Source organism: Cetorhinus maximus, chromosome 25, assembly GCF_964194155.1.
Source record: "Cetorhinus maximus chromosome 25, sCetMax3.hap1.1, whole genome shotgun sequence".
In the NCBI taxonomy this organism is placed as follows: domain Eukaryota; kingdom Metazoa; phylum Chordata; class Chondrichthyes; order Lamniformes; family Cetorhinidae; genus Cetorhinus; species Cetorhinus maximus.
In genome coordinates, this window is record NC_135903.1 from 5,223,619 (window position 1) to 5,239,602 (window position 15,984).

The following is a 15,984-nucleotide window of genomic DNA, read 5'->3' on the forward strand; positions in this document are numbered from 1 at the left end:
TTTACATAGCACTTTTAATGTTGTAAAAACACCCCAATATACATCACAACTGTCTTACCAGATGTGTGCTGAGCCAAAGGCTGGCAAAATCCTTGGTCAGGGAGTTTTAAGAGGCATCTTGAGGGAAAAGCAGAGAGGTTTAAAGAGGGAATTCCAAAACCTAGATACCTGAAAACACAGCTGCCAATGATGGGACGAAATGATTGGAAATATACAAGAGGCTAGAACTGGAGGAATATAGAGTTGGAGGGGGTTACAGAGTTGGGGAAGGTTGCGGGTGGGGGCAAGGCCATGGTGGGGTTTGAAGAATTTGAGAATTCTGCATTACATGTACTGACTGGCATGAGGTCACATTGGGAAGGGAGGGAGCATCTATTTGTTAGCCAAAACTGAAGACTCTTGCTTTGATGAATCTCACCTTTAAGAAGCCCCTTGTTTTAATGCCAACTGTTTTTGGTGAAATAGAAAAGTAAATAGAAAAGATTCTGACAGAAGTGAATTTATCCAATTCTTTTGGAATATTGATAAGAATTTTGGTTAAGTGCTGTGGATACGCAGAGTTGCAATTTACATTCATATACAAAAAGACATTTAAATTGGCATAAAGGAAGAGAGGTGGTGAAATTATTTTATTGATGTGAGCATTATGACTAATTTACATATACATGCCGATTAAGTAGAAATGAGACTGAAAGTTAATTGTTAGATGTCTGCATTGTTCAGGTCAGGGGTTGCTTAACATTTGTAACGTACACATAATCCATAATCTGCTGAATATGTAAATTATATATTTAAGAACAAACTGTTTGAAACTCATGTCAGTGAGTTAAAATTGGTTTCCTGCTAATTGCTGTTGAAAGCATATTTATTCATTAGGAAGTAGAGAAATTAGATCAATGATTATCTGCTGCTCTGTGAATATAAATATCAAAGACTTCTGGCTCTTCTGGCAAATTTACCTCCTAGTGAGAAACAAGAGGTACACTGGCCAAGAAGTCCGAGGCTCAACCCCTGGTTTTTAGGCTAAAATTGACAAGAGGCAAAGAAGGAATTAATAAGAATAAAAGCTTTGCCAAAGAAGTGTTAAAAGATTACACTTCAATAATCTGCCAAACTTTAGTTTCAGTCTAAACATGAGGAATGGCCATTTCATGACAGGTTCAAGGGAAGCTGAAATTGTACTCTGGATTAATGAGTACGGTTCCACAAGTTACAAAGACGCATAAACCTAGCACCTGCTGTACACAGTATTTTCCAAATGCAACTTTTTTTTTAACCTCAACTGAAGTGCAGATAATTGAAAATCCAGCATTGTTTAAAAAGTTTCAACTCCTGGATTTTGAGTCAGAGCCAGGTTGATTTGATTTTGGGTTCCTGATTGATGATTGATATTTGGCATATTTCCCAACTTCTTAAAAAATGATTCATGAATCTTTTACAAGACTATTTCCTGGGTTAATCTGACTTAGTAGCCACTAACTGTAACATTGTGCAGTGAAATCTCCTTTAAGCAACTCCATTTAGCAGAGGATGCTGGATGAAAAGTGGCCACAATCCATCCAGTTTATTTAGTCACATAATACAACAGCAATGGAGTTTTTGACTAATCAAAATGGTCAATCTCTATTAATTAGTTTAGACATGAGGAAAGGAAACCCTCAGTCGACTAAAAATGTAGTTGCACCAATGATTGATGTGTCAGGATTACCTCACTATTTCGGCTCAATATCCCTTTGAGATATCCCAGCATCTGATTTGTTTTACTCACTGTTGCCAAGCACAACAGCTTCAATTTATTGTCAATCAGTCAATTATGTTCATTTTCCATGCATCTTATCTTCTTTCTATTTAAGTGATAGTCCCTTGGATTCCTGTTGTCCCCAAGTGAAGTACTTTGCATTGCTCTACATTAAATTTCATGTACCACCTGACTACACAACTCCTATTCATATTTAAATCCTCCTGTAGCTTATTCTGTTCAATTTTTGAGTCTACCGCCTTTATTAGATGTGTATCATCTGAAAGTCTAGCCTCCGTAACTGTGACTTCTAGCTCCAGATTTTTTATGAAGAAGTTAAACAAAAGAGGTCCTGAAACAGATATCCAAATTGGGACCACCCCAAGAAGCATCAGCCATTAATTTAGCCCAACTGGTCAACTTTTTCAGTACTAAATTAGAATCTGTGGAACCATCTTTCAGTATTTTCTTTGCATGTAAAGTAAATATGAAAGTAACATCACATTGATGAGGAGTTGGACTATTGGGCAGTCATTCCATTAGACTACAAGAGTGGCACTCGGGTTGAAAGGGTTACTACAATGTTGCCGGTAGAATGACTGGAAACCGTAATGATGTGAGTGAAATTCTTGTAAAACAACTATCTGTTCAAACATATGAGGTGAAGGGGTAAAAACAACATGCATTTATTTATATAGCACCATTAGTGTAGCAAAATGTTCCAAGGCTCTTCATAGGAGTGTCTTAAAACCAAAATTTGATACTGGACTAGGTAAAGAGATATTAGGGCAGGTGACCAAAACCAAGAAACATTATAAAGACGAAGAGAGATGTAGAGAGAGAAAGGGGTGTAGGGTGGGAATTCCAGAGTTTAGGACCTAGGCAGCTAAAGGCATGGCCGTCAATAGTGGAGCGATTAAAATCAGAGTCATTCAAGAGACCAGCTTTGGAGGAGCGCAGAGATCTCAGTAGGGTTTGTGGCAGTTATATAGCTAGGGAGTGCTGGGGTCATAGAAGAGATTTAAAAACAAGGACGAGAATTTTAAGCAACCTTTTTAAAATCTATTTATGGCCTCTGTCCATCTCAGGGGATGATGGACTGCGCCAGGATGTAGATCACTTCTGGATTGGACATCGTTTGATGTGCCTTTGGAGGCTGATTTGCGAGTGGTAGTCCATTCTGCGAATACCATTGAGTTAATGCTTCATATCAATGACATTTTGTCAGAATGCCAAAAGGTTTGTTAATTGTGTCTGGCAAGAGAAATTTGTTTTACAGGGATTACAGTTTGTAATATTTTCACCTGACCAGTTGTGTAACATTCCTTTATCTGCGATTTTGCAATAATGCTAACCAAACAAAGTGAATTAAGAAGTGCACAGCTGCATTATTAGATAGTACTAGTTTAAATGATATGTTTCCTGCAGCTTATTGATACTAATATGCTAACTAAGGCTAATGCTTTAGCTAGATGAATTTATGCATTGTAACCCCTTCCTCTTTTTAAGTTATTTTTGCAGAATATGCAAGTTGTTGTTCAGTCTCAGCATTTAGGACTTTCTCTGATGTGGTAAGTTTGCTGATGATAGTTTTAAAGAGTGCTGTGTCTTAATACAGGTGTAAAGGGATAATAAGTGCTGAGGTTGGATGACCTGGTTAACATAATCAATAATTCAATATAGCATTTATCCATCCTTCCTTCCTTTCTCCAACCTTCCCACCCTCAGTTTTTCCCCCTTCTATCCTTACAATGGCAACTACGGCAAGGAAAAGCATCCAAAATGCACCTACACCTCTCCAGTACCCTAGCCTATATCTAAGGGGCCATGCTTCATGTGTGAATCCAGAAATTGAGTCCCAAACTATTTGATGGTGGGTGGCCACCAAAGACCAGGCAAATCCAGTGCCCTTCTCCAACATCAACTATCACAACATGTTGGGGTGGGTGGGAGGTGGGTAGTGGTGTAGTCACTAGAGATAAATCAGCAGTGGAAACCCTGGCAGAATTTTAACCTCCTTAAGCCTAAGATTCTGAGATCAATTATAGCACCCCTGTTGATGCCTGCCTGCGATCTGTCAAATCCGACCAGACCGGAAATTAATATTGGGTCTTTCCTGGGATCCCTAGCACCCTGGATGGTGCATTTAGTGTTCAGGCCATTTGGGAGCATTGCTTTTTTCAGCAAGTCACAGGAGTAAGACTTGTATCTTAATACTGCTCTGCAATTCTGAACTAGAGGGGGCCGGCTAGCTCAGTTGGCTAGATTGCTAGTGTGTGGTTCAGAATAATACCAACAGTGTGGGTTCAATTCCCATTTTGGCAGAGGTAGACATAAGACCTGTCTCCTTGCCATGTCTGAGACTGAAAAGTAATAACAACCTACCACTGACAAAAACTGCCAAGAAAGCAGCTCAGGTTGATGTATCAACGGACAATGAGCCAAGGACCTGCTTATGGGCAGAGCGTCAATGAATTCTGAATTACTAGTTATGCAGTGGGACATTGTTTGTTTAGTCACTTTTGTCAACAGGGGAACTTTCCGCAGCTTTAAAGAATAAAGCAAAGAAATTGGGATATAACTTTTACTATTGTCCAGCGGAAGCATTATGTTTTCTGTTGCCAATGGTCTGTGTGCACTCCCTTTCCCAATCCCCGATGTGGGACTGAAGCCCCTTAGGTTTGAAGAAGAAACTGAATCTTAAGGTGCCACTATTGGCCTCAGTACCTGTGACCTGGGCTGGATGGCATGAATGGGCCAGGATAGCAAGAATGCGCCAGGGCTCCAGTGAGTTGAAAACAAAAACAGAATTACCTGGAAAAACTCAGAAGGTCTGGCAGCATCGGCGGAGAAGAAAAGAGTTGACCTTTCTCCGCCGATGCTGCAGACCTGCTGAGTTTTTCCAGGTAATTCTGTTTTTGTTTTGATTTCCAGCATCCGCAGTAGTTTTTTGTTTTTATCTCCAGTGAGTTGCGCTGGACTGTGGATATCAGGTGGGGACCTGGATGAGGCTCATCTTTAATTCCTGGCCTCCTTCCCCCACTTCCCGGTCAGCAGCTCGGCCAATAATTTAGGCTCCTGCATGAAGAACAATCATTTGAACAGAATTCTGGGAGAGCATACAATGGATCAGTGCCTTCTATAGAAAAGGAAGGAAAAGTTTTGTAGCAAAACAGCTAAGAGCAGAGCTATTTAAGACATGAGTAGAGTACAATATGTTTTATCATTCACAGAGTTAACATAAGCAATCCTAGGCTTGAGGCATAAGCTCACATTTAGAAATTACAATTCTGGGTGGCTGTTACCTCCTGGGCATTCTCTAAAGCCCACTCAACTGTGTTAAGAATGACATGCAGTTTCATACATTTGTATAAAACACTATTTTATGTTTTGAACAGTTTCTTGTACTGATCAGATAAGGAACCGTTGCTAATGTTGGCTATGCTAGTAGGTTATTGGGGAAGAAAATGATAAACATCAATTTTTATCATAAAACAGCTACAAAACAATTTTACAAAACATTTACTCAGATTAGATTCCTGAACTCAGTTGGGTTTATAAATTCGCTTTCACAATTAAAGCAATCTGAACACATCTCAATCGTTCTATATATACATGTGTGTGCATATATATATAGCTGATCCAGCCTACACTGTGAACTACATGAAAATTGTGGCTTTTAAAATGCGCCATGATCAAATATTGCAAGATACAATAGTTGGACGTTGCCATTTGAAATCCTGCCCTCCTAAGTGGGCTTTATTTCATATTTAATGCAGTTGGAGGAAAGGTTGCTTCTAAGAAGCTAAATCTCATCTAGCCGCAGGGCCAACAATGCCGTGGCTCATTGAACAGGTTTATAAACATGTCTCCTGACAGCATTGGGGTAACACAGAGTTCAGCTACTCCCAGAACAACACCAACACGTGCTACTACCGAGCTGGTAAGAACGTCACACAGGCCAAATGAGAAACGCTGTTAACACCGAGCATTGTAAAATCAACAACCGACAATACTACAACAAAATGCAGCAGCATATGATCTCAGTCACACACGCTCATTCACAACACATGAAAGAGTCTAGTCTGGGTAACTAGAGCTAAAAGGAGGGGTGGGGAAGAGAATGTTGCATCCTGGCAATCTGAAGTGAGAGCAGAAAGACAGAAGTCAACTGAATCTAAAAGGCAGCCTAAACATTTGAGAATTGAAGGGTCTGTTTGAAACAACCATCTCGTTACAGTTTTCCATTGCTATTTGACTTGCTATCCATTTCCTGTCAACTTATGATACTTCACCTGAGCATAAAATGTCTCATTGCATTCATCTGTTCTGTTTAAGAATAATCAGGGCATAAGTTTCCCATCAAATTAGGAGTGCATTTATCTGGAGCTTCTGTATGCAGGGAGTAATCCCCTTACACACATTCAATATGAAGGAACAAGCATCGCAATATCATACACATTAAATACTACCACGAAGAATTGAAGTGCCAGATATTCTAACACTGTCACGTACAAAGAATATGAATAAATGAGAGAAATAATTAAAACGTCACAATGCCTATAATGCTCATGGATGAACGATACAGAGAATGATGATAAACTTGCTGTAAGCCTCCAGTAGTACCTAAGTCATATGAAAACCTCAAAAGATATTTCAAAAATAATTAGACAAGTTGGTTGTGATGAGTTCATCAAAAATTCAAGAGATTATTTTGCTGAACTCTGCACATACACCTCAGTGTGTCACATAACTAGACCTTGATATCGATGGTGTGGTAGGAAATACTTTTTAATCTTAGAAGGCAGCACTGGTTTAAAGTTTATACGTTGGCTGACAACCAATGCTGGATACAAATAACCAGCAGACAACATGCTTCTAAAAGCACAATGTACGTTTTACCCATTCAGAATAATGTAGGGAAGCGATAAGTACATGTAGTCAAAAAAAGATCAAATCACATTGTTTTTTTCAGTAAACTAGGACAAAAACCTGTTGCTTCATTTCCTTTGATTATTCCCCTTCAGATTATTCCTAGGATTATTTCAGATATTGGGACCAACATACTGGAGACAAACTACACTTAACGATAGTTTAAGGAGTTGGGGGGCAAGGGTTATTCCCAGTGTCCCGGCCAATATGTATCGCTTAATCAACATCACCTTGCTGTTTACTTGTGCACAAATTTGCTGTCACATTTACTACATTACAACAGTGACTGCACTTCAAAAGGTAGTGCATTGGCTAGAGAGTGCAATGGGATGTCCTGTAGTCATGAAAGATTCTACATAAATGCAAGTCTTTCTTTTTATTAAAATCCTGTTTGCTGCTCTAGGTTTTTCAATTCAACGTGCTCCCACCATTCATAGGCCTGTAATTCACTATAGTTTGATGTAACATGAAATATTTCTCTGAGTAAAACCCCATAATTATACAGTCAAAATCTTGTACTGTATTTTTTGCAGTTCAAATGGACAATAGTATAAAAATTGCACACATCTGCTGTTGCAATTATTAAACCATGATCATAAGTTGCAATAGAATCCTATACATAAATGATGCAGTTTTGATAACAATTATGAGCCATTAGCGATGATCATTCGATCTGCTAAAACCCTTGAGCATTCATTGCCGTTTATCATTCCAATGCTTCCCTTGTGGCTCATATAATTTCAGACCTTTCAAACTCTGTCTCAGGCTCAACCCTGGCCTGTGCTCAGTTAGATCATTTGAACAGTTGCAATGCCTCATGTGACCTCAGCACCTTTAGCCTAGGGATGACAAAAACATAATTGGCCGAAGCTTCTGATCACCATCCAGTAACTCCAGCTGTAAAGTGTGTATGTGTGAACATTGGCTGACACTCACTGTCTAGGCATAACCCTTTTAAGACTGGCCAAGGGAGGGTTGCTAGCCAGGACACTGGGCAAGCTGCTTGCTGTACCATGGGATCTTCAACAACCACCTGAACCAACACCAGAACATGCAGGATGGAGATATATATTAGGGCAGGCTTTCTATACTAAATAGAAAACTTAGTTTGCTGTGTTTTCTAAGAAGTTTTCTTTTATTTTAAAATATTGCTTTTATACACTGAAGTGACATGAACACTGCAAACAATATGAAAGCTGTGAAGCATATAGAACAGCCAGAGGTTTATTTATAAAGATTAATGCTAATGGCTGACTATATTCAGACCTGTGGCACAACTATTATAAAGGGTTGGCAGCCTCTAGATTGACATTAGCCATTCAATGGTGCAACCTTTGATTGGCCTGTCACAAACGCAGGAGCAAGAAAGTATCTTTCTTGGTCGGTCTGTTTATATATTTGGCTCTATTAGTGGTGAAAGAAAGAAATAGGGATTAGCCTTGTAAGGATTATTGCTGCAGAGCGTACAATGCTCATAATAGTCAGTTCAGGTGAACTTTAGGTTACTTTAAGGGCATTAAAATGGGAACTGAGAACCAATTAAATGAGTTGGCGCATTGGAGACCAAATTGAAAAATTGAATCTCATTACGGGCAGTCCAGGTTCTAATCAAAAACCGGTTTTAAAAAATGATCTAGGGAGGGCCAATATTTCACTTGATCCCCTGAAAAATATGATTAAAAGTTTGGGAGGAGCCTCATTTTAATTTAGAGGAAATGTCATTTGTGAGTTGGGGGTTGGGGGGGGAGAGAATTATTTGGAAAGGGAATACTGTGTACAGCAGCGTATTTTTTCCGCTTCTAGCACGGTTATGAATGAAGGAGGCGAAAGGAGAGGAAGGCCATTTCTTTGAAGAGGAGAGAATTAAAATAAACTCCTACACTTATTTAAAAAAAGATTTCAGTTTGATGAATCACCTCCTAGTTACTCATTTCACATTAAACTATTCTGACGAAGACAGCGCGGGGGCTTGCTTTTCAGAAATAATTCCATCCCCAATATCTTCTTGCCTTTCCAAATCCTTCCTCCGTGCAACAATCAGTTTGTTTCCCGCCCTCTTTGCTGGTTGGGAGATGCGGTTATTGCAAAGCGCTGCAGAAAACGATTAGAAGACGGGGCTGTTCGCGGGGAAGAGTCTCAGCACTGGGGCGAAGTTGCAGCAAAGTTTTGACTTGTGGTTTTTCACATTCATTTCCGTAACATGGAGATGAAAGCACAACAGGCAGGTTAGAGGCACATACAACAAGGCCGCTACAATCTGCTGAAAATACTTCAAAATACGGAGGATAGGGCTCTTCAAGAAATTCCAGGATAGAGAGGGGAAGGCACAGGCTGCAAGGTGTAAAACAGAGAAGCAAAAACTCGGCCAGGAAAGTGGGGGGGTGGGGGGTAGAAACACGAGCAGAAAGAGAAAGGACACAAAGGGAAGAGGGGAGGGGGGAAGCAAGGAGGAAAAAGCAGATTCACAGACAGAAAGGGGAAAATTCACAGGTACAAGTGCAGATGGAGAGATGAAAAGAAACAATAGCAATGGGCCACCGAGATAAAGAGCCCAGAGACAGTGCAAGAAGCCACGGGGAGGGAGAATGAAACAAGTGGCAGTAAGGCGAAAAAAAAACACAAGTTCAGAGAATAGAGAGAATGAAAATATTCCATAAAAAACATAGAGAACAGGGAGAGGGGGCTACACCAAGCTGTTTAAACTGTGACTTTAGCATAACGAGATGAGTCACTTTTCTTAATATCCTTGTCTCCGGTTAGAGTATTATTGTTTAAATTGTCACCATATCATCCGGTCAATATCAACATCATAAATGTGGTCAATTTTACAAGAAATATCTTAAAATGATACAAATGATACCATAGCTCGTCAAAAAGACAGAATAACTCTTTAACATTTGTTAGTCATAACAACTTAACTTTCCCTCAAACTGAGATTCATGGGTTGACTAAATTCTAATTCTAAAAATGCAGCAAGTAATTAAACTCTACAAAAGTACTAGAATTTAACCAAACCTGATTTTTTTTTAACTTAAATGAAACTGAAAATTTGCATGTTATCGGAGTTAGTGTTGAAGTTCGTATTTTTGTTATGCATTCTGCCCATGTTCAGTGCATCCCCCAATAAAACGTTCAATAATTGTTTTTTTTTCTCTCTGTAAAGAGCAAAACTGTTAGTGCATTACCCCCTTTTTTGTTGCACATTATCTCAACTCCCATTTCCTACACAACACCGGTTACCACACTGCAAAGAGTAAAAGAACCAAGAACGTGTTGCAAAGCACTTTGCTGAGGTCCTAAGTTCGTGCAGGGGGTTATAGGAATGCAAGTTCTTGCTTATGTCTGTTGGCAGCATGGTGCTAAAAGGTACAGGAATATTTCTTTAGCACACCCCCCACCGCACGCCAAAAAAGCAGTCATGAGATGTCTGTATCGAATTTAGTAATGCACCCAACTGTTTAAGTTTCTTATAAAATTGCGGACAAATTCTGTACTAGGAATAGGACTCAGCTGCTCAGTTGACCTGAGATAGGCTAGTGAGGTCCAAGGTCCTTCTCTCTGCTGAAATTATCGGATTTAACCCAGTCCAGCAGCTACAGTTGGACACTGCTCAGGGAAGTGAAGAGCTCCCCATCCCGATTAACCGACTTCTGTTGGGAAGATATTTTGGTGACAAGACCAGAGATGTCGGAGATGTCCCCTCCCCTTCCCATTGCAATCTAATAACCTGTCCATAACTCAGGCAGGGTGAATGCTCACTTGGTCAAGGTGTCCCGGAAGATATGCCCCTCAACAAGAGATGGGAAAACGGGGGGCCGGGGGTGAAATTGGATAAAATGAAGTATAAATTAAGAATGTTTGTGGTTCTGGATTGTCGGATGAAGCATGCGGGCCAGGTAAACGCCACTTGGGAGGGAAAAGGTCAATGAATTCCGACTTCTGGTCCCCAAAAAGTTCTGCACCACTGGAGTTTACCTGGTGTCATGTCTGGGTCTGTTCTAGTCAACAGCCCATTTCATCATGCGAAGGTGAGGAATGCAGGAGGGGTCGAGATAGACCAAAATCCTTTATCCATCTAACAATTCCCATGCACTGTCACATCTTAAAGAAAAGGGATGGGTGGTCTCAAGTGTTTTCTGTTCAGGACTTAATGGGTTAAAATGACTTTATAAAAGTTCGGTGGGTGCCAACAAGTCGAATGTTCACACAGCAGTCGATCTCAAACCCCATGCAGACCACATTCACTAACAGATTGGCTGTGGTATTGGAACATGTGCGCACACGCGCGCAGCAGGTTCGGGGTAGTAAAGGAGTTGATTAAATTTACAAACCTCAAGTCTTAGTCAGTCTTTTAACACAATAGCAGAGACTGATAGCATCCCCTCGCACCACTGGGGTGTGCGGCGTTCATTTAAAGCCGCCCCAGCCTTAATGATCAGGCTACATCGGAAGGTCCAGGTCCATTTCATGAATACTCCAGGATCAAAAAAAAAGTTCTGAAAAATTGCGTCCAAGGAGGGATCATCCTCGATTACAGGAAATTGGGTGTCTCTATAACTCGTGAGTGACAGGTGCGAGTTCGGCTCTCCTTCCACCCAGATTAAAACTAACAGTTTATCGAGCAGATCGCTGTACAAAACAAAAGCGGATAAGCAGCCACCTGCGATCTGGAACGGTTCCTTTTTTTTAAATAAAAAAAAATGTTTCTAGATTCGAGGGGAGTTGCTGCATTTTCCAAAATCATCATTCAAGCCTGTGAATTTTAACTTCAGGGAGGGATAGAACGTTATCTTAAACCATATCCCACTCCCCCCCCACCCCCAACGACCACCAAACATAGACAGGTATCGCAGGTATCGATGAAGGAAGGCGCCCAATTTTCAATGGCCGTTGACTAATTTTTCAAATGATCCCCTTAAAACTTTTGTTTTAAAAAAAGGATTTCACCGCGAAATCGTTATCTTCACTGAATCCGCGCCGTACATTAGCTCATGTGTCCATTTGAAATGAAATGCTCCTTTATTCAGCTGAGTGGGTGCTCAGCCCCTCGCCACTTGGGTCCATCTGGGAGCTTTTACAGGTTTGGAACAAGCCTGGACGGAATTCTACAATCCTGAATTTTAACTTCACCAAAATTGGTGGGGGGTGGGGGGTCAATGGGTTTCTGCCCAAAAAAATAAAATGTGTTATAAGCGGCGTAGCAGCTTTGAGTTGGGCGGGCAAGCCAGCGATATAACAACACCAAGGAAGGACAGGACAGTCAGTCTTTTAAGGTGATCGAGGCCAAGGCGCGAGAGGGCGTCGATTATCGATTATTTGGACAACTAAACAGCGCCGGGAGTTCAAACTTTGGAATTCTCCTCGGTTCAACAAAATTTGGCCGTGGGGATTCATATGGTGTTTAAGGGAACCCTATCCGTATAGATAACGGGGCAAGGAAGATAATGAAACATGTTTCAAAGGGCGTATATTTGTCCTACACCCCCACACACCAACCACCATCCTCCCCCCACCCCCCCCAACCTCCCCCCCAAATCCAAAATCGAGGCGGAGAAACATAAAAGCAGTTGGCCCCTGTATTCTGACGGGTGGGGGTGGGGGAGGTACCAGATCAAGCATATTATTTTTAAAACAATCTTTTTTTTGGCTCCAGATCTTAGGATTGCACTACAGAATTTATAACCTTTAGTGGAGAAGCGAAAAAGAGACGGGTGTTTTGGAGTTTGGAAACCACACGCACTCTTGTAATCCTGAAACCCAGAGGTTTGGTTCTAGTCTTCAGCTAACCTCACCGGCCCATCCGACATAAAATGGAATGAGCGCTGAGCGTGCGGACATGTACCCAGCCCCAAGAGTTGCAGCAAATCTATCCCTACAATGCAGCCGCTTTGAATTCTCCACCTTTCCCCCGTTGAAATTTCTGATCTGTCCATTTCTCTCTCTCTTTGTTTTTTAAATTTGGTGTTACCGGTCCCGAAATGTTATAGATTCAATCGGTCACCGTGAATTCTGACATTCTGAGTTTCAGGGTTTCCTCCCAAGGAGGCAGCGGGAATTATCTGACCCTCCAAACCCAAACCACCCCCTCCCCACCACCGGAGGGACTTACCTGCCCTGTTTAGTGATGATCATCTCCGTCTGGTGCTTGTGAAATTTAGCCCAGAGCTGATAGTTGCAGAGCAGGATCTGCACTTTGCCGGACACTTGCAAACCCGGAACGTTGTAGATTGAACTGCGCTGGAAGGAGTGAGGATAGGGGCTCGAGAAGGAGTCAGCACCCGCCGAATAGACCTCGGCTCCCGGGGCTGGGTAGCTCGGCGCTCCGGGGACCTGCGGTCTGTTGGCCGGGTAAGGGCAGTTCGGCAAGGCAGGGCTCAAATACCTGCTGGCGTTCCCCATGGCGATGCCCGCGGCCGAGATGTGTTGGCTCGGGTACGGGAGAGGGACAGAGTCCGGGGAGCTTTGGCATTGCTCTCCCGTTAAGTAAAATCTGTCCTGCATCCCATATCTCAGCTCCTGGAAGTCTTGCATGGATTTATTCCTGTCCGCCTCTTTGCTGAAGTTTTCGCTAGACTCTGGCTGGTTCAACATGCTGATGGGGAAATTGGAGCCGGAGTTTGGAGATGATCCTCCCATGGACTGTCCAAAGAGAAAATTTAAAAATAAAATGTAAACTTCTTAAAAAAAAACCGAAAGTGGTCAAACTTTGCTGGAGCTACTGATAGGTAATAATGTCCATTCCGGTGTCAACCTTCATGTACCAGCCTCTCAGGTACCAGCTCCTATTAAATATTACAGTCTACTGCCTCAGGCTCTTTCAATTCCGATTGGCTCCGTTCTTATTAGTAGTCTCTATCAGCCTGCGCCTCATTGGCCCAGGCAAATACTCGTATTTGCATAGTTAACGCTGATTTGTCCAAACCCCGGCCAGGACAAAGAAGGGGGGGACGAGAGAATAATGAGGAAAGCTAAGGGTGGGAATTAACAAGGGAGGAAAAAAAAGCCAGTGTTATGAATTTAAGGCAGATAAACCTCTTTTTTTTAAAAAAAATATATATAACATTGGCCTTCGCTGTCTATAGTGGCAGAAGACAAGGAAGGAAGGGGGAACTGTGTCTAGAACTTTTCAAAAGCAAATTGAACATTCACTTATGGGCAAAGAAAAAAAAAATGCGGCTAGATTGGCCAGAGGAAAATAACTCCGCTGGCTCTCTTTCAAGGAGCCGGCATAGTTACGACCGGCCGAAGGGTCTCCGGTGCTGTAACTGGGAACTTAAAAACTGGGTCTAACTTTTCCGAGACAGGCGATCTTTCAGAGCAGCGCCAGTCCAGAAATCTTGGGTGGCCCGTTTTGCTCCCAGCTCGGCATTCTGTTAAACATGCACCCCTTTAGTTTAGCTCATTTTTGTCCAATCTACCCCATGTCACTTTGCTATCCTGCTGGTATCTGTGGCATTTGTTATTTCCCAAATACCGAAATGTGTTAAAAGCTTGTCTGTCCACTCCGCTTTGACGGTTATTTTAATTGCCTTTAAGACGTTGATCTCATTAATCTAAGTATCGATGAGATTATCAGCTCCACATTTTCAACTTTCAAAAATGTCGTTGAATTAATTTGGAAAATATCAGCTCTTGCTTATATATGTAACCCTTACGGGTAGAAATAGTTAATCAGATTCCTATTAAAAAGGTTGCAACAAATAACATGAAAATAAAACATGAAAGATTCATCTTTTCCAGGAGGAGAGAACACGGTGGTGAAAAGGTGGTTGGGGGGAGGGGGAGAGGGGCGGGAATAAAAGCGATGATAAATTTAAACATTTAGTTAATCGGATCACACTCAGTTTGGGGTTTGTCTTCATATAATTTTACAGCAGTTTTGTGTCAATGAATAAATCCAATGCCGCTCACTAAACTGTTATATTTATGCTCACCTTACACTCGAGGCAGGATTATGTGAATAAGAAGTGATTGTTCTGATTTTAAATCAGTAGAAATCAAAGGACAAATGACATATTTGTAAAGAGTGGAAGTTAGGTTACAGCCATAGGTTCTCACAAGGGCCCTCAAAACTTAACCATTTAAAGATACATTGACAAGATAAACTAGGGTGAGATGCTAACCATTACAATTTTTCACATGCGAGCAAGGAAGAATACATCTCTATCTCGTGTCTCTGCGGTAAAGGTGATAGCAATATGGGAAGCGGAAAATGCGAGGACATTCCCAGCCGGAGGATTATCCTTCCACCTTCCTGCATTTTGCAGCCAGACATCAATTGCAGGCAACTTCAATGCGGTTGTGTACTGGGACCTAGACAGCCCTCCTACACGTATTAAACCATTAGCAGCCCCCCCACCCGCTCGACTCGATTGAGTGTGAAGTGTTCAAGTTTACCCCACTGTGACAAACTTTTGCGACCTGCACTCCACCACAAAGCAAGCACTTAAACAGCCATTAACTCAACAATGAGAGAGTCCCTTCTAAACGTCACAGGCAGTTCTAACATTGACGATTCTTTACCACGCAGATTGGCATCTCGCTTCAAGTGTCCTCCGAAGTACAGTAGTTAGGATGAGGATTTAGCAGTCTCGCACTGATTCGAGCAAACCGACATAAATTTATACACCATTATTAATGGCACCGGTGGTAACTTATTTATGAAATTAGTGAAGCATATTACTAATTTGTAATGTTAATTTTGAAACAGCAAAGGACAAGAATTAAACGAGGAATGTAGCAATGTCCAGTGTAAATTAGAGAAACATTACAATCTACAGCTTGCACATGAAGCAGCCCTGTCGACAGTATAGGACATGGGGACATATATGATTTACTGTAACTAGAACGCAGCATTTTAATATATATATATATAGCTTTTTGATTAGATTTTAATGTATATTTTAATTCATGATGCTGTACATACATGAAAATAATTGTCTTCGCCCCTTGGTAACATTATAGGAGATTTAATGTGTCAATTTGGAATGTTTATAGGGGCGGTCATAAAGACAACTTTAATCAAGATGGGTGATTTTTCTATGACCGTTAATATCACTAGTTAGAGTTGGTTCGCATTGTGGATGCAAGATTTAATCAAATACCATTTTTTATAACTCAAATCAAAGTCTGTTTGCTCCCGCAGGTAGAATATCGCTGTCTCCATAATCTGATAATTAAGGTCCTTACTCTTTAACTTTTTACACTGGACACCACAATAAATTTAACCACTTACTGGCTCTGACTTTAGAAATTCTGTAAAGCTTGCCTGAAACCCCTCTCACACGCTATAACGGAATATAATCCCATTAACT

At 41.2% G+C, this 15,984-nt stretch overlaps 1 protein-coding gene across 1 annotated transcript in view; it reads right to left on the bottom strand.

The window, feature by feature from the left end:
* Positions 1-13,479, bottom strand: part of tbx21 (T-box transcription factor 21) — a 34,772-nt gene extending 21,293 nt beyond the window's left edge. The window contains exon 1 of the mRNA XM_078529173.1: positions 12,780-13,479. Within this exon, the coding sequence (XP_078385299.1) occupies positions 12,780-13,306 (527 nt within the window). The 5' untranslated portion in view covers positions 13,307-13,479. The remainder of the gene's footprint in view (positions 1-12,779) is intronic.
* Between the last annotated feature and the right edge of the window lie 2,505 nt (positions 13,480-15,984).